The sequence below is a fragment of the Pseudoliparis swirei genome, chromosome 11, assembly GCF_029220125.1.
Source record: "Pseudoliparis swirei isolate HS2019 ecotype Mariana Trench chromosome 11, NWPU_hadal_v1, whole genome shotgun sequence".
NCBI classification, from domain to species: domain Eukaryota; kingdom Metazoa; phylum Chordata; class Actinopteri; order Perciformes; family Liparidae; genus Pseudoliparis; species Pseudoliparis swirei.
The window spans coordinates 6,384,090-6,402,664 of NC_079398.1; the positions used below are offsets into that span (position 1 = coordinate 6,384,090).

Below are 18,575 nucleotides of genomic sequence, written 5' to 3' on the forward strand. Positions count from 1 at the left end.
CTGATGATTAGGTTGAAGACTTCTCCTCTTGACTCTCCTTAGGCCCATTCTTCCTGTGAGGTCTCTATGGCGATGCTGTATGAGTAATGTCAGTATAAAACGTGTCATTTCCTTTTGCCAGTAGATGGCGGCAATGACAATGTGATCATATCACATGCATCATGTTTCTCTACGTGAAGTAGACACACTTCACAGGAAGATAGTATAATAGATCCCTCTTTTGATCTCTGTTATTTTAATTAAAATGTTGAAAGTTAAATATTAGGTATTAGAAAATATACCTTGATATAGTAAACCAAAGCAGTCAATAAGTTGTATCATATGTGATGATTTGGTTCAGTTGTTTGTTAAAGCACCAGTCTGGCTAATTGATTACAACTGCATTTCATTATGCAATCATGTATTGTCATGAACAAGACCGTATGGGTCTGGTGTCTGAAGACATTTAAATGAGTATTGGCTATTACCTAACCTAACAATAATCTTCTGTGCTAGTCAGAGATTGTACTTTGAAACGACCACCCAGGTTTTTCTGTACATGTGTACCTCTGGTAATCAACAGGGTTGGTTTAAGGGGGGACAGGGAAAAGGCCCCATATAAAAGACCTGGATAGAGGTGTTGCCTTGTTAGTCAAGACTGAGGGCTGACAACATAGAAGAACCCCTTTTCTTTAGCCCATGATGGGTTACAGCAAGCTGTGTCTGTTACTACTGCTGAGCACCTACACATTGGCTCGTAAGTAGTAATCCATTTGTATTCAAAATAACAATACAATTTGTACAAAATATTCTAGCATTTTGTGTATAAATTGACATTTAGAAACTATTACTTTGTAGTTCAGCAGACATGTTGACCTGTCACCATAGAATAGGTGTTAGTAATGATGACTTTGTTCAAGTAAATCAGGACAGTGAACTAACAGTCAAGCAATAACCAGGACCCTGAAACTAATTAAGCCATTGTTTATTATCTACACCTGTGCTTTTCAGATTGAAATGTCTGACGTTTACCAGGCCTATATAGGTATGAGAGTTTACTGTGCCATGTAAATAGAAACGAACCTTTATTAGTGTAACGCCTTTGATTTTCCTGCTATGATAAGTCAACTACAAATATCTTTTACTTAATCTTTTAGTTACATTTTCATTTACTATTACATAACACTGTCATATAATACATATAATAATAATAGTAATAATAATAATGATAATAATAATAATAATGTACATACATAAATAAAGTCCTTCGTTAAAAAAGCAGACAGTATGTGACAATGTATAGATATTTGTATTTGTTCAAACAAATGTTTTTATTGAACAGTTTAGAATAACAAATAGCAAGAGAAAATAGGGGAAAATAAAGAAAAAAAAGTCACAAGGAGCTAAAGTAGTTTGTAATAACCATCTAATTTTGCTCAATTGGCTTTCCTTGCCACTGTAGATGATTGAAAGGGACTTGACACCAAATATATATACACCCTTATCTTTAGAAGGCAATTAAACATTTTGTTCACTTCACACCCTGACTAGCTATCCGATTGGAATAAATAATGTACTCAACTTATGCTGATACTTTATGACCTTTCACACTTTTTGTTTTCCAGAGGAAGGCAACGGCAGTGATGAACTAACCTCAACGTGTCTGTGTAAGTTTTTATCTACACTACTTATCTTATTTACTATTACTGTAATCACATTCAATTTACATTACTCAATCAACAAAACCTTAAAAATAATTGTATGCAGAGATAGCTATCCTGGAGTATTTTAATACATCAGAAAAATAAGTGATGGAAAAAGTTTACGTGTTAAATGAAAGCTTAGTAAGGCCCCACATATATGTAATTTTAACACTCTGGACTGGTCAGTTCTTGTGAGGGGCTTGACAGTGCGTGTACACGTGCTTAGGGTTGATAAAGGGGGTAAGTGGTATCTTGTCACAAACAGAAACATTGACCTGGTAGCAGATCGATGGTCGCTGTGTAAACATATGATACGTTTTCTGGAGATATAAGCCGGAGCTCTGGACTCTTGCTCCTGTGCTGTTTATGATTCACTGCAGTAGCAGTTGTTCACAGTTGGAAAAATAATTTAGCTGCTACTGGGTACAAAAGATTGTTACCATATGGAACCTTGATTGTGAACAGAATGGTCCTATAGGTGTAAAATAAGAATGATGGCGTGAAATTATTTGATCAGCACATATATCTTAAGAGTCAATTGTCCTTTATTGTGATACCATTATCTTATTGCAGTGGCATCCAGATTTAAGACCTATAAGAAATATGTGTACCAGTACACCACAGAGAGCAGAAATAGTCCCGTGGGCACTGGCAAACTGAAAAACGGCCTTCAAGTCTCCTGTCAGGTACAAACGTGTTTATGTGTCGCTTGATAACAAAATGTTCTTATCTGAGCTCCCTCGTGGCACTCCATTGACCCTGTGTCCGCTGTCACATATCTTTTAGGTAGAGATCGAAGTCCCCCAGATGTGCAGATTTGTCATGCACACCAGAGACTGTGCTCTCAGTGAGTTCCATTTCATGGATTCCCAGGGCCAACCGGTCTACACGCAGAATCCTCGCTCTGATGAGTTCCAGGCTGCCATGGAAAAGTTCGTGCAAAACATTATTTATGGGTTCTGTTACACATGCAATACTACAGAGTCTGAGAGGTAACATGTACAATTTTCTTTTATAATGCATGAAAAATTAAGTCAAACACCCGTTACCAAAGCACGCACACACTTTGGAAAATGGCCCCTTTGATTTGAATTGATCCATTTGTGCTGTTATGGTATCGGTGCTTGGTTCATAGGGAGAGGTTAGAAAAGAGGTATAGAAACACAAAGGAACTGGTGCCACTGAATGGTTTGATTTAAAGGATAATATTGAACCTTGTGAAAAGTGACATCTTGCACAACACACATCTTATCCAAAACATTTCAATTGAAATGGTAAAAGTACCTCTGAGTTGGTTCAGTGTACCTTAAGTTTTTCTTCTTCTTCAGTTTAAGCCTGTTCAAATAGTCAAGTCAGTTTCAGTTCCAAAATCAAAAGGGATGAGTCAATAATAAGATGTATTGCTTTCTTAATCCTACCACACTGGTGCACTAAGGTGATGAGAAATACATAAATGAAGAAAGCCTGAATGTTGCAAGAAATTCTCAAAATGAAAACACAGCAACACAATGAAACGTTGTCTCCTTTAACAAATTAGAAATTCTTTTGAGCTATTTAATGGTTTGAACATTACGTGTTTCACTTTTTAAAACAATGAACACAATAATAATTGTACCGACTTCACATTCATGTTTTAAGATAATCTCAATGCAGATAGTCAGTAGTTCTTTTAAACGTACTTTATATTCTTGACACATGGACTGTTTGCAGAACCGCGTGTTTTTTTGCAAGTGGTACATTGTTGTACAGTGTTGTACACTGTTGTACATTGTTGTACACTGTGGTACATTGTTGTACACTGTGGTACATTGTTGTACACTGTGGTACATTGCTGTACAGTGTCGGCGACTCAGAACATCAGGAAAGCGGCTGTATGCCGAGCTGTTGAAGTTTATTTAGCGCTTGAGAAACTTCTGGATGTGTTCATTATGTTCCCTGGCCCATACACAGATTCACACACACATATTCAAACTCCTATTTTACATGGTCATCTCCACATGCATGTATATACACATATATATTATCTACTTGTTCTGGAAGAGTTGAGCCATTAAGCCGGCTGCCAGCAGGAATATTTAAAGAAATATAATCTGATTATTTGGGGTGATAAGGCACTTAAAATGACCAGATACATTTTCCTAACACTGATGCTGTGTTCACACCAAACGCCTTGAGAGCAGATTCATGAATCCACAGACGAGAATTGATGAGATAAAAGAGGATTTTCATCCAGTTATTCAAACGTAGTCGTTGGTGAAAGTTACCGAGCTCTGTGAGCCTACGGGTGATTCAATTCAGTTTATTTTGTATAGCCCAATATCAAATATTTCAAATTTGCCTCAGAGGGCTTTACAATCTGTACACATATGACATCCCTTTCCCAGGACCTCAAGTCGGATCAGGAAAAACTCCCAAAAACATTTGTTCGACTTTGTTGAACCACGTACAAGAAATAGGGCCCTAATTGGCTTTTACATTTGACAACTAACATGTGTTGTAGGAAATCCTTCTTTTCTGTGTAGTTGTAATACTTAACGCTCGATTGCTGGCCTCATGTTTAATCTCAAGACATATATTGTGTGATTGATAATAATAAAGATTATTTGTATCACACATGAACAAGCAGCATAATGTTTCACATGCAGACATTACAAGAATAAAGAATGCAGCGAGACACATTTCTACATAAATATTTATTTATTTATATGCGTTTAGCCTAAAGATGAGACCTAATAAGAGGTACATTTTTTGTGACTTTTTGACGATTGATGGAAATTTTGGCCATGCTGCGCGAATGACGCTAATTGAGCGAAGCAAAAAATTGGCGTCATTCGGCAAAGTTGAAATATTTAAATTTAGCAGAAAAATGTGCCCGATGCTGAGTTGTAAAAACCAATCAGCATCGAGATGCTCCGCTAGTCATCACTGATGCTGTGCCATTGTTGAATCAAACTGGCTGCTGCTACTCGAGTAGCGCTGGAAGCGGCAGTTATCCAGACGTAGTCGGTGAAATTCACCGAGCTGTGTGAGCCTACGGGTGATGTTGTGTATAAACTAGGGCTGTGAAACGATTAAAATTTTTAATCGGGTTAATCACAGGTTTTTGTGGATTAATCATGATTAATCACATATTACCGATATTCTCGGTATATTTTGTGAGAACATAGAGATTTATGACAAAAGACGGATATATACATTTATATATTCTTCTATACAATGGTGCTGCAACTCAGCAGTTATTTAGCAGTTTTCTTCCATATGGAACATTAATACATCTTCATCCTAAACAGAATGTTTAACCCTCCTGTTACCTTTCGGGTCAATTTGACCCCATTCAATGTTTAATGTCGGTGTTCTTTGGGGTCAATTTGACCCCAGGCTGTTTTTCACTGTGTCAAACATATAAGAAATATCAACTTTTTTATTTATTTAAAGGGCTATTTAGGTAGTCAACAAACAAACATAAAGTACCTCACACTTAAACTTGGGAAGCAATATTAATTCTAATAATTTTCTGGAGGTTTTAATTGCTGGGGTCAAATTGACCCCGAGGGTAAAATATGTTAGTAAATGTAAAGGTAACAGGAGGGTTAAACAGAACATGTTTCTCTTGTTTGTCAACCATTAACTCCACCATGATACAATCTAAAGGCCTCTAGTCTTCCTCTAGCAGCTGCTGAGGTAAACTGACTGTGTGGGTTTTCTTCATGAACTGGGCCGTGATGAAAGGGACGGCGGGGACACCGCTGCAAAGCGGAAACCTCACCGGCCCGGACAGGTGGACAGATTGACAAGTGACATTTTTTTTGCTCGGTCCCGATGCGCGCGCACGGAGCTCTGTGACGAGCGAGACGGAGATCGATAAGTGTTAACGCAACGCGTAATAAAAGAACAAAGACGTGCTATAGAGAACATGTCAGGGGGCGGGCCAATCTTTTTAATGTCATGCGATCTACCGACACTACGCCGCGATCGACTGGCAGGTCGCGATCGACGTGTTGAGACCCTGATCTACAGGAAGTAAAAGTCGTAGGCCTAACAAGGTTTCCGGAGGTGAACCTGCGGAAGGATCATTACCGATGAACAGACCGTCTGCATGAGAGCGGACAGAGTTCAGATTGAAGTGGTGTTTTGGAAGCTCATTTTGCAAGTGACTTTTTTTTCGTTCCGACGACCAACAACAGACGGATTGGAAGCTCATTCTGCGCATGCGTTAAATGCGTTAAAAATAAATAACTAGTTAAACCTGTAATTGAATTAACTGAGTTAACGCGTTATTTTTCACAGCACTAGTATAAACATATATAAATATATGATATTAATGTTATAAACCCAAACATAGGGTCGTTAGATGTTCCGACATTTGTGGGATATCCACAAAAAGTATAAAGCAGAAATAGTGGTTAGTTGTTCTGTGGTGGATGGCGGAAATGATAACGTTTTCCACAGAGTAAAGCCATGGGAATAAGCCACGCCCATCTAAGACGCGAATGACACGAATGAAGAGATTGACGCAAATAAATCTTGAGTGAGTAAACTCAAACTTGGTGTGAACACAGGATATAGCAGCTAAAAACAGACCGACTTGACCGCAGTAGTTTGTCAACGCCACCTGCTGCTGCTCTTGTCTAATACTCTTCCTTGTGTACTGGAGGTAATGCACCCGCAATTTGTAATGTAGCACTGGCTTCTGCACCTTGCTGCTATGCTTAACATGATGATATTGATGATGTTGTACTGTTTTTATTGTTTTTATTGTAAAGCACTCTGTGTATTCGTACTGCGAAGGGCGCTATATAAATAAACTTTTACTTACTTACTTACTTGACAGACACGTGGCTAATACAGTTAGCATGCTAGTTTAACTCAGCAAAACTCACCAACAGTTGTAACTCCTGGCAAAGATCTCTGAATCACTTTGTTCACGTTGCATGTATGCAGTCTCACAACGCACAAATGTGTCTCTAACATTTTAACTGTTATCACTCGTATCAGCTGAACTCATTTGTACATCAAAACTTCTTTCTGGGAGGAAGTGTGGACTTATTTTCCGTTCTCCAATTGGAATCTGCATTTCCCAAATGACAAATGTGAACCTTATCTAGGTTAAACTGCTGTGATTTACATGGTTTAATTAACAGAAATACATTTATTAGAATTACATTAAAGACTAAAATGATTGGGCTGGTTACATCACATATAGAAAATAATCATCATATAAAAATACGAGCGACACAAATTCTCTACATGTGTCACGGGTTGTCACAGGCTTTGGGCAACCAGTCCGGTCAAGGTCTCTGACTGGCAATATTTGAACTGAACATAAATCCTTGTGGTATGAACATAGTGTTAGCTTAAACTGAGTTTGTGTGTGTTCTTGACCCAGGAACCCTCTGAAGTTCACTGTGGAGAAAGTTACCAGTGTCCACCTTTACCCCGAGACAGAAGAGCCAGTCCACATCCTCAACATTAAAAGAGGAATCGTTTCAGCTCTCATGGTGCCTGTCATGGAGGATGAACGGATTAGCCTCATGGTTGGTATCTTCTCACAACCTAAATTGGCTTCTCTAAGAAATTACCAGAAAGAGCACAACAAGACTATTGCATTTAGATATGTAGATGAAAACACATTATGTTTGATGTGAATAGCATAATCCCTTTTTGTTGCATTAGCAAATGAGCAAAAAGTACATGAAACATGAAAGCGTTCCTTTCTTTTTCAGAGCACAGTGCACGGGGAGTGTTTTACAGATTTCTTGGTGAATGCCAGAAGGGATATCGCCACAGACGTGACACTGTCCAGAGATCTGTCCCAGTGTGACCAGTTCTACAGACGGGACCTTGTCAACAGCCCCCTGGCACTGCTGCAAAAACTGGTGGGATGTTAATACTTGTCTTTATAGCTACTGACGGGTTAATTTCTTTCATATCACTGTATTGTGTGATAAATATCATGCCTGATTATAAAAAAGGTGTTTTGGAAAAAGAATTCTACAAAGACATGAATTTAAACCAATTATATATCATGTCTTTGTAGAACTCAGATCAAAGGGTCATTCTCTTAGCTTTCTCCTATAGGTCAGAAGTCCTGAGACTTCAATAGATGATGATAAAATATGAATGAGTTTAACTTTCTTGGAACTTAAATCTTTTGCCAACCTTAAATTGGAAAGCAATGTCATTCAATCTTAAATTGGCTCATCAGTGACCATACTTTTTTTTGCAGAACCTCATTTAGTACCTTTAAATATCTTTAGGTAAATTGGCTCTTACATTGTAAACCTTAGGCCTTTTCATTTTTTTCTTGTCTTTTTACGTCTCTATTTTACTGTGTTTGATTTAAATATTTGTATGCTGTGTTGAATGTTTTACTTTTGTTCCGGTTCTATGAGATCACTAAGAAAAGATCTGTTATAATAGTTATTAAGTAAAGTCAACTCAACTATTACACTTTTGATATAGGAATATTCACACCCACAATTAAAATCTGATCAGTTACTCCCCTATGTTACATTGAATTATCTTTCTAATTTGGGGCTGCATCTAACAACAGCCAAACTACCAAAGCATCCGTTTAAAAACTGAATCAGAATCAGTAATGGTTTATTGTCAAGAATGTTACACATATAAGCAATTTGGCTTAATAGTTGAAATAGAAAATATATAAACTTACAATATAATATGATAAACAAACATTAGAGCGACTTTAGGAGCAGTATTAAAGTGTGTATATAGTTGTGCAATAATTGTGCAGTATTTAGTCACCACAAGTCACATATCACACAAGCTAACACTGGGTAATTGGTATATGAATAGTACTGTTGTGGGTGAAGTATTCCTTTAACCCTTGTGTTGCCTTCGGGTCATTTTGACCCGAATCAATATTACACCCTCCCCCCGCTTATGGGTCATTTTGATCCGATTCAATGTTTCACCCTCCTGTTACCTTTATATTTACTAACATATTTTACCCTTTGGGTTCAATTTGACGCCAGCAATTAAAACCTCCAGAAAATTATTAGAATTAATATTGTTTTCCAAGTTTAAGTGTGAGGCACTTTATGTTTGTTTGTTGACTACCGAAAGAACACCGACATTAAACATTGAATGGGGTCAAATTAATCCGAAGGCGGGGGGAGGGTGTAATATTGATTCGGGTCAAAATGACCCGAAGGCAACACAAGGGTTAAGATGGATGCACCAGTATGGAATTTGGCATTATTGTAAAATGAAAAATAACTGGTTCCATCCCTACCGATCATTGTACATAAAGTGGTTTAGATTATGTCAAAATACTTTAAAATATTTTTGTGTTGACAAGTTGCCAATAATTATATTAAGTCTTTTCAAGGCAAAATGTTCTTTGAAAGTATATATGAACAATAAACCACACACTTTATATTTTTTACAGCATCGCCCCTTGTCAAAACTGATTACAAGCACTCAAAACTGCAACTACCAGTTTGATAACAAGGGAAAGCACATCATAGCAGCCATGTGCAAAGAAAAACACATCTACCAGCCATTTTTAAATGCGTAAGTCATCATCTGAGTGCAGATATACTGTATGTGTGCACTGCTTTTGCATCACCTTCTAATCTGCCTTTCAGGGACAATGGAATATTGTCAGAGGTGACCCAGAATCTCAGCTTTCAAAGCTCCAAAAAGATCAACAACAAAGTATTTGGTAAGTAATCATTTCAGGTATGTCAGCTGTGCCTAATATGCTTAATTGTAGTTCACATCTCTTTTTGGGAAATTAATTTATAATATGTGTGGACACAGATGTGAACCCCAGCCAGAGCAAGCCACTCCACTTTGAAGACTCTGACGATAAAGCTCCAGTCCAGACTAAAGACATTGCTCGGAGCACTCTACGGGAACTTGTTGCTTTGGCAGGCACAGACCAGGGTCAGAAGAGGACCAGTCTTTTCCATAAACTGGTGTCTAGCCTGCGCATCTTGAGGAACAAGACCCTGAGCCAGACGGTCACTGAGATGTTGGATGTGTCAGGCTGGCTCACCTGGCAGGCTCTGTTGCAGTGTGGAACCACAGAGTGCACCAGCGCCATTTTCCAGGCTATCAGGACCATTGATGGGTTGACACCAGAAGTGGACGCTCTAGTCTATGGATTGAGTCTACAGGCTAACCCTGATGCCACACGTGTCCGAGATATGCTCAGCATGGCTCAGTACAAACAGAACAGGGTGATCATGTATGCTCTAGCCAACACAGTCAAAAAGTAAGTCAAATATTGTTTCTAGCCTTCATAAAACTAATAGTAGCAGCACAAAATCCTTTTTTCAATAATACTATATTGAGGTTTATATATTTAAAGTGTAGAAAGTATGTTAAATTTCAATAAAGCCAAGCAGGACATGAACTTGTATTTTGTTTCACTTTGGTAAACTTTTGAAATGCTACAGGTGACCACAAGAGGGAACGCTCTATCATGGAACTGTTAACAACATTTTGACCCAAACCTGAGCATTTGCTTAGCATACATAATCATTCCTGTCTCTGGTCCACAGGTTCCATAAAGTAGATGTTTCTCCAGTGGTCACAGATGTGTCAAAATTCATGGAAACACTATTAAATGACTGCTCGGGAGAAACCCTTGATGAAGATTCTGAATTTCCTGCTGATCCCAAAGAGATTCCCTTCCTTGTACTGAAGGTACTAATAATTTAAGAATCTAACTGACTATATTTTTGGATTGAGTCAGCTATTGTCAGACTTAGGACTGCCCTCAAATTAAGATGTATTTGTACTCATCTCCAGGTTGTTGGTGTCATGGGTCAAGCCATGCAAGCTGTGAGCCCTAGTCTGATTTCTTCCATCTTGCGGTGTGCTAACAAAACAGACATTCCCTTATCGAACCAAAAGGCAGCTATACAGGCCTTCCGGTTGATGGATATTAATAATGAGGTACAACTAGATCATACTAACACATGTATTACAAATTGTCATTGCAAGGTGATGATGACCACAGATTATGTTGTGCTGTTTTGTACAGTATGGATGTTGTAATTTTAGATGTGGGCACACAGGTTAGAAATATTTTCTTGGAGATTTTCCAGGATGCTCAGAGCCCTGTTGAAAAACGTATAGCAACCTACCTGATGCTGATGAAGAACCCAGACCAAGGCCTGGTAAGAGACATTCTGAAAAGATTGGAGAATGTAAGGGACGAGCAGCTCAAGAGCTTTGTCGTCTCTCATCTGAAAAACATCCTCAACTCCGGCGAGACACAAATGCATCAGTGAGTATTTGGCCAGCAATAGTAGCTAGTTAAACAACTATGCATTCATATTTATAGCGACTGTCTTCGTGGAAGAGCAGTGTCGTCCTTGAATCTAAGAATTAGCGGTTTGATCAACGGCTCCGTTAGCCCTTGTTGATTTTCCTTTCGGCAAAACCCTTAACCCCAAAATTGCTATGAATGTTTTAATAGTCCAGATGGGCAATGATTACATGTAGTGTTAAAGCGCTTTGAGTGCTTGAAAGACAACAAAGGGTTCTACAAGTAGTCCATTTACAATAGCTTCTTAGCACTATGCTACTTACTTAGCAGCAAACCACAGACAGACAATGTCTGGTGGAGAAATTTCAACAACTAGCAGGTAGAGAGCCAGATATCTTTCTCAGAATTTGGTGAAGATTGAAAGAAAGCTAAATGTTAAGTGAATGTTAAATGTTTTAGGTGGCCACAACAATAAGGGAATGCTTATGTCGCTATGTTTCTGCTAGCACTAGGCAATGCATTGGATTGGATTGGATTCAATCTATTGTCATTGCACAGAGTACAGGTACACAGGCAATGAAATGTATTCTCTGCATTTAACCCATCCTTAGTTATTAAGGAGCAGTGGGCTGTAGTGATGTGCCCAGGATAGCTATTGCTAACCTGTTTTTGTTTAATTTAAGGTATTTAAATTTAAGCCAGCATAAACATGTACAGTGGATTAAGCTAATGGTGTTTCAAACATGATAAGGCATGGACAATGTAGGGTACAGACATTTTTTGTCAACAGCTTCTTGATCTGAAAGACAAAATATAAACATGTTTGTCCTTGTTTTTCTCCTAAAGACTTAAGGGGCACATTGAGTTGGCATTGAGAGACCAGTTACCACCCACAAACAAAGTATTTGACCGCATGTCAAGAAACTGCAAAATAGACTCTCTCTTGGGTTCAGTGCAGAGTAACATCATATTTGATACCACTGACACCTTGCCTAAGGAGTTGATGCTGGAGACTACTTTAAAGGTTTTTAATGTCAACTATGACATCTTTGAGGTATGTTTTCAATAGCATATTTGTTATATATGTGGTAAGAACACACAAACTAGTTTTGTAAACATTTCTCCCACATTCAAGGTTGGCATTGATGGAACAGGATTTGAACCAACAATTGATGCTCTCTTCGGAGAACAGGGTTTCTTCCCTGACTCCATCTCCAAAGTCATGTACTGGGCAGATGACAAAGCCAGGATGCTCAGGGAGGTTTTGGATAGAATTGCTCCAAAAAGAGATAAAACGAAGAGACAGGTAAAATGATTTTGGGACACAAAATGCATATTGTGCTTGTCTGCACAACTACTTGAATACAACATTGCCTTTCCAGCTGTATTTTAATTAGTTTGGAAGCTTCATTTAGCATGCATGGCCAAAAACGTAAACATATGCTTGTAATATATCTCCAGGTCCCAAAGGATCTCCTGAAAGATATCACAACAAATGTGCAGAAGCTCATGAATGACGTGCGTTTCTCTCCAGCCCCTGAAGCTATTGCCTATCTTCGGTTTCTGGGAGCTGAGATAGGATACATGAAGACCAGTGACATGAGAAAGATGTCTGAAACTCTGTTCATGTACTACAATGTTTTCATCAGGGTGCTACCTGCCAAGGTCAGATATGCTGTTTATATGTTGTTTCCTGACATGAATTTGGCAACATAAAAAAAAGAAACAAACCTACACATTTGTATGAACACAAAACTGGCCTGTACTGGCCATTAGTGGTGGCTGGTGGAATTTGTTTTTGGTAGGGCCATCCAATCAATTTCAACAAACATCCCAGTATGATTCAATGCAAAAAAATTATCAAATATTTCTACTTATTTAGAAATGTATTTCTTGGGTGTTTTTCCTGGGACAGGAATGTTGTATGTGTGCAGATTGTAAAGCCCTCTGAGGCAAATTCGTAATTTGTGCTAAACTGAATTGAAATTGAATGGAGCAGTTACCCACCCTTGACTTTAGAGTAGAGACTGTGTCTGTCCCACGGCCACTTCAATTAAAATAAAAAAAAGTAGAGAAGAGAGGAGTACAATACAATAATACAAGTTAACACAATTATTTCAGCAGCAGCAAAAAAAAAAAAAATAGGTCTGGTAAATGTGGTCTCTAATCTGTCAATCTCTGCATCTAAAGCTGTGTGATTAAATGAAGATAATCACATTATTTAATATTGATGATTTATGCTATGAATGCCCTGAAGAATATGTCTGCCTGAATAGCCTGAATGAATCATCCTCCAAGTCATTACATTTCCTCATTCCTCGAGAGGAGGAGGCAGAGTAGGAGCAGATCTAAATAGCCATCTTTAATTAATCCTATTAATCCTCAACACAAATTACACTACACCTCATTTTGAAAGCCTTCTTCTTTCCAAGTCAGACACTAACAACCCAACAATTCAATTTATTTTTCTGTACCGCCATTCACCCCATCATAGTTCATATCTCAATTCTCTCAGAATTTATATCATTTTTATTTCAAAAAAAGTTATTAAATTATTATTATTATTTTTAATATCCATGTGTGGATAATGATAATGATTGCCTTAGTGCTGCATTCATCTCCTTGTTGGACTCTTGGCTTCTCTGTCAGAGAAACCCACTCACAGTACAGGCACACTTGTTCTTTTGTTCTTACTCCATTTGTTGATTGATTGGCATTGACCCACAGCATTTGAACGCTTTCCCACAGAACCACAACCTCATTTATACTGAATTTATATACTGGACTGTCTTATTACACTAAAGTCAAGACTGATAGTGCTGTAGCTAAACTAAAGTTAAAGCGATTCCTTCTGTATTTGATTCGATACCCTTTCTTTCGATACCACAGGACTCCTATAATAACTTCTTAGTCCGGTCTCTTGATGATCTTCCTGTTGAGACTGATCATCTTGTGTCTGATCTTGACTCTGACTGAGAATGACAGAAGAAGAAGAAAGAGAGAGAAGAAGAAGAGGAGGAGAAAGAGGAGGACCAGACCCGCCGATAAAAGCCCAATCAAAGCAACAACATCAAAAGCTTGAACGAATAGTCAAAACAAATCATCTAAGAATCCCGCGAGAGTACCTTAAAACATATAAGCAGGCATAAGAAGGCCATAAATGAAAAAATAAATATCACCCAGGATAAAATAAAAAAAAAAAAAAAATTTTGACAGAGAGTCAGCACTCTGTGGTAGCCAGTTCCTAGACAGCTCCAGTGAGAGGGAGCAAACTAAACCTTTATTGAACTGATTTAATTACTTCAAAGAGATTAATAATCTCTTTTTACTTAACCATAAGATTAATGTAATTCTTGCCCATTCTGTCCTCAAGTGATATGGTGCCCTGGGAATGGCCTGTCCTGGTGTATATTTGGACCGTTTTATTTATATGGTGTATGACCAATTATTTTTTTCTGCTTCTTCTCGCTGGCTGTATTCTCTCTCTTGGACCCCATCCCCATCCCCTTCCTGTCTCTTGGCTTTTAATTAATTTCTCGCTGCTTATCTATTACTCCATTACTGCTACTGGCCCACTTACCACACCTCCAAGGCTGCTAACAGGCCACACCTCCTCTCTATCCCCACTCTCTGGAAGTATTAAACCTCTCCCCTGAAACCTCTCACCCTCCCCAGATCCTAGATCTAACTACATTTCAATCAGGATTTAGAAAACACACAGCACCGGAGACGGCATGAAAAAAAAAAATGACCTCCTCTCTTAATGGCAGATAAAGCCTCTCTCCTCTGTCCTGTCTTTAGAGACCTTAGTGCTGCATTCGACATTGACCATGACATGACATCCTGTTACAGAGACTGGAGCAGTCGCATTTCAGGCACAGCACTAATTTGGTTTTTCCTAATCATCAGATCGATCTCGTTTTGTAGTTTGTACGATGACCAACCACCACCAACCACACCCCACCATTATTCCGGAGTTCCACAACCAATTTTTATTTTTTTTATTTTATTTACCTTTTTTATTTATTATCTTTGGGCATTATTATCAAACAACCCTTTCACTTTTCATTGTATATGCATGACACTCAAACCAGAGCAGAGCAAAGCAACCAAAGGAGTAAGCAAACAAGTAAAAAAAGACAAAAAAACATGAACACATAAAAACATGGATGACCTGCAACTTATGTTAAACTAATTTTAATCCAAGTAGCACCTTTAGATCAATGATCAATTGGATGATCATGTTGTTTGCCCTGGCATCCTGTAGACCTGCATCCCTGGCATCCAACACCACTCTTCTTGATCTTTTTGATTTAACTCCCACTACCCTTTAACTCCCAACTGCATTCTTCTCTCATTCTCAATTTCAATCACTCACATCTTTTAAAAAATCAGTCAAAAAAGATGCAAAAAATTAAAAAAAAACTCTGCACTACTTACTTCTGCATTACTGCATGCATCTCTAAAGTTAGCTCTAATAAATGATCCAGTCCCCCTCAGCTTCTCCAGTTCATCCGCTGCAGCTCAAGTTCTCACTAAAACTAAGAAAGAGACCAGCTGCTCTGCACACTAGCTGCCTGCACTGGCTCCCAGTTTAAAATTCAATTCTTTTTAAAATTTTCTAACATATCTTAAGATTTGATTGGTGATGCTCCATCATATCTTAAGGAGCTTGTGTACTTTACCTCACTAACTAGAGAGCTACTTCACTAAAACCGGGGACTAACAGAGTCTTAGCCAGTAAAAGTAGAATGAGAGCCTTCCTTTTATTTAGCTATTCTTTTATCTTTATTGAAACAAGCTTCAGTCCGGAGGCAGAGGACAGTCACCTCTAAGAGTGAGAGTAAGACTCCTTCTTTGATTTGACTTTTTTATAGTTAGGGGCTGATCTGTTTGCTCTGGTCCCAGCCCTTATTATGCTGCCGGCTTAGCTAGGCCCTGGGGACGCTTTAGGATGCAATGACTCCTCTATTCTTCTTTTTTTTCTCTTATGATGAATTTTCTCTCTCATCAACTCTCTACTAACTCTCTCTTTTCGAAGTCCTTGACTTTTTTTCCCGTGGGGTCATCGACATGGATCATGACTGCAGCTAATCCTCTGCCTGTGATGTGCCGTCTGGGTGGTGGAATTCCTGCCACCTCCTCCCCACCCTGTTGTGTCTCCTTCCTCCTCCCCTCCCCACTCCTCCCCACCTCCTATCCGCCTGAGAGATCCCATCGGTATGTAATACTTCATGAAATATATATTCTATCTGTGTCCATATTCATTTTTTGTTTTTTATATTAACCTGTCCTGTCTGACATCACATCTATTACATCTATCCATCCTGGGAGGGATCCTCTTCCTTTCCTCCCCTTTTTTTTCTTTTTTCCTTCCTTCCTTTTTGTTTGTTTTTCCTGTTTTGTCGAGTTGATGGGTTTTTTTGTAGGATGTGTGTGTGTTGTACATGGTGTAAAACAAAAAACAAATTTGTTTGTAATTGAATTAAATAAACTGAATTGAATTGAATTGAATTGAATTGACATAATAAGGACATCTTATTTATACAATTTAGTAGATCAGTATATTAATATATGATTTATATATCATATAATAATATTATTTCATTATTGAAGTATATTGACTCTTTTAGAGTTATTACAACATTAGCAAGAGTAAATAGCCCCCAGTGTTGGTGTAAATATTCAGAGTTAGACATGTTTGTGTTAAATATACAGTGTTGAAGTGAATTGACTCTGTCAGTCATTACAACTAATGCCAGAGTAAAACCCCCATGTTGATGACAATGTTTACTGTCACTCTGGAAAGCTCCGCCCTCCCTCCTCCATTCAAATTGAGTTTCATCACGCGTGTTTTCTCTAAATCACTTTTTACATCAAATGTTGATATATTAGCAGAATCACAATTTTAGAATAACTCTATACTGAGTTCAACTAACACTCAAGCTGTTTTTGTGTCTTGAAATACCGAATTGCAGAGGGCTAACGTGACAGTCAAAAGCTGCACGGTAAAATTAAAGAGAACATTAACACAAAGCCAGTAAACATATGGTCCTATATATAGAGTGTTAAAGAGCCACTGTGGGTCATTGGTTAGCAGGTCCTTCTTCAATCAGGGGGTTGGTGATTCAAGCTCTACCCTGAATTGCTCCCTGTCTCTTTGTATATGGTGTATGAATATAACATGATTATAATTCGCTTTGGATAAAAGAGTATGCTAAATGCAATGTTATGTAAATTAACACTTAACATAGTGATATAATTTCAGAGTTAACACAACTCTGGTAAGAGTTATTATTCTACACTGAGAAGTGTAGAAATAACATTACAAGTGTTATTTACATTTGACACTCAGGCTAGTTAATCAAAATGAACACTTCTCAGTGTAGTGTAGAGTAAAATTATAACTCTCACCAGATTTGCGTTAATTCTGAAATGTTAACACTATGTTCAGTGTTACTTTAACACTCTTAAGATAAGGGACCATATTTATGTTCACTGGCTGAGTGTTAAAATGTACTCAAAGTGTTAAATTGACAGTCAATTTTACGGTGTATATCTCCTTTAGCTTTGGGCAACCTACTCCTAAGCTAGAGTTAATATGTAGCCTGTTTGTTTACTTTCCAACAGGCCATTATGTCATTGACATCTAGCACTGAAAATGAAGTATTTGCCCACTACATCTTCATGGAGAATGCCTTCTCTTTACCCACTGCTGCTGGCTTTCCTCTGAAGTTTTCTTTGGCTGGTGTGTTTGCTCCTGGTGCCAAGGGAGGCCTGACTCACTCACCAGCTAGCACAACGGTAAGTTAGCTTATCTTCTTTGTAGATAATATGTTAAATTACAATCATACCTTTGCCTGTGACCCATTTAAATTTCTGTTTACAGCTACTCTGTTGTATTCTTCACCTTGCAGAGTGACTTATCCTTCAAGCCTTCAGTTGGGCTAGAATTCATCACCCAAATGGGTGTGCACATTTCAGACTATGTAGAGGCTGGGCTTGAGATGCACACTAATATGTACCACGAGAGTTCCCTCAATGCTAAGGCGACCATGAGCAGAAACCAGATGAGATTGTCTATACCTGCTCCCAAGTCGAACACACAGTTGTTCACCATTAGGTCAGTGACACATGTGCCAAATGAAACAACACAATCCAGTGGTTACTAATGTAATGTTGTTCTTTGTCACTACTTGTCTCTCTTTTTAAAATACAGCAACACGTTGCTGTCAGTGTCCTCTAGTCAAACAAAAATAGTGCCATCCCTGTTGGAGGAGATGACTGACTCAACGGACTGCCAGTCCCTTTTGAGTGGTCTGAGATTGTGCTCAATAGTGAGTTTCTCCAATACTACTTCAATAGATCAGGTTCCATATTTCCCCCTGACTGGAGAAAGCAGGTAAGAGTAAGCCACAGCAAATTTGACTTTTTTTGTATTTATTTATAGTATAGCCCAAAATCACAATTACAAATTTGCCTCAGGAGGCTTTACAATCTATACACATTCGACATCCTCTGTCCCGGGATATAACATGATCGGTTCACGAAAAACTCCCCCGGAATAATCCTTTCGAGAAGAGAAAAGGGGAAAAACCTTCAGGGGAAAGCAAGAGATGAGGATCCTTTCATCAGGATGGACAGATATG

General features: G+C 38.3%; 1 protein-coding gene across 4 annotated transcripts in view; it reads left to right on the top strand.

The window, feature by feature from the left end:
• Window positions 1-658: 658 nt before the first annotated feature.
• Window positions 659-18,575, top strand: part of apoba (apolipoprotein Ba) — a 42,347-nt gene continuing 24,430 nt past the window's right edge. For 3 of the 4 annotated variants that reach the window (XM_056426292.1, XM_056426294.1, XM_056426295.1), the window contains exons 1-18: window positions 659-736; window positions 1,605-1,646; window positions 2,256-2,368; window positions 2,469-2,614; window positions 7,069-7,216; window positions 7,406-7,558; window positions 9,094-9,218; window positions 9,293-9,369; window positions 9,468-9,924; window positions 10,214-10,358; window positions 10,464-10,610; window positions 10,733-10,944; window positions 11,773-11,980; window positions 12,062-12,232; window positions 12,388-12,591; window positions 17,557-17,730; window positions 17,844-18,049; window positions 18,146-18,328. In XM_056426292.1, coding sequence (XP_056282267.1) covers window positions 679-736; window positions 1,605-1,646; window positions 2,256-2,368; window positions 2,469-2,614; window positions 7,069-7,216; window positions 7,406-7,558; window positions 9,094-9,218; window positions 9,293-9,369; window positions 9,468-9,924; window positions 10,214-10,358; window positions 10,464-10,610; window positions 10,733-10,944; window positions 11,773-11,980; window positions 12,062-12,232; window positions 12,388-12,591; window positions 17,557-17,730; window positions 17,844-18,049; window positions 18,146-18,328 — 2,969 coding nt within the window. In that variant the 5' untranslated portion in view covers window positions 659-678. Of the gene's footprint in view, window positions 737-1,604; window positions 1,647-2,255; window positions 2,369-2,468; window positions 2,615-7,068; window positions 7,217-7,405; window positions 7,559-9,093; window positions 9,219-9,292; window positions 9,370-9,467; window positions 9,925-10,213; window positions 10,359-10,463; window positions 10,611-10,732; window positions 10,945-11,772; window positions 11,981-12,061; window positions 12,233-12,387; window positions 12,592-17,556; window positions 17,731-17,843; window positions 18,050-18,145; window positions 18,329-18,575 lie in introns of those variants that run through there. The other variant, XM_056426293.1, reaches the window with a different exon arrangement.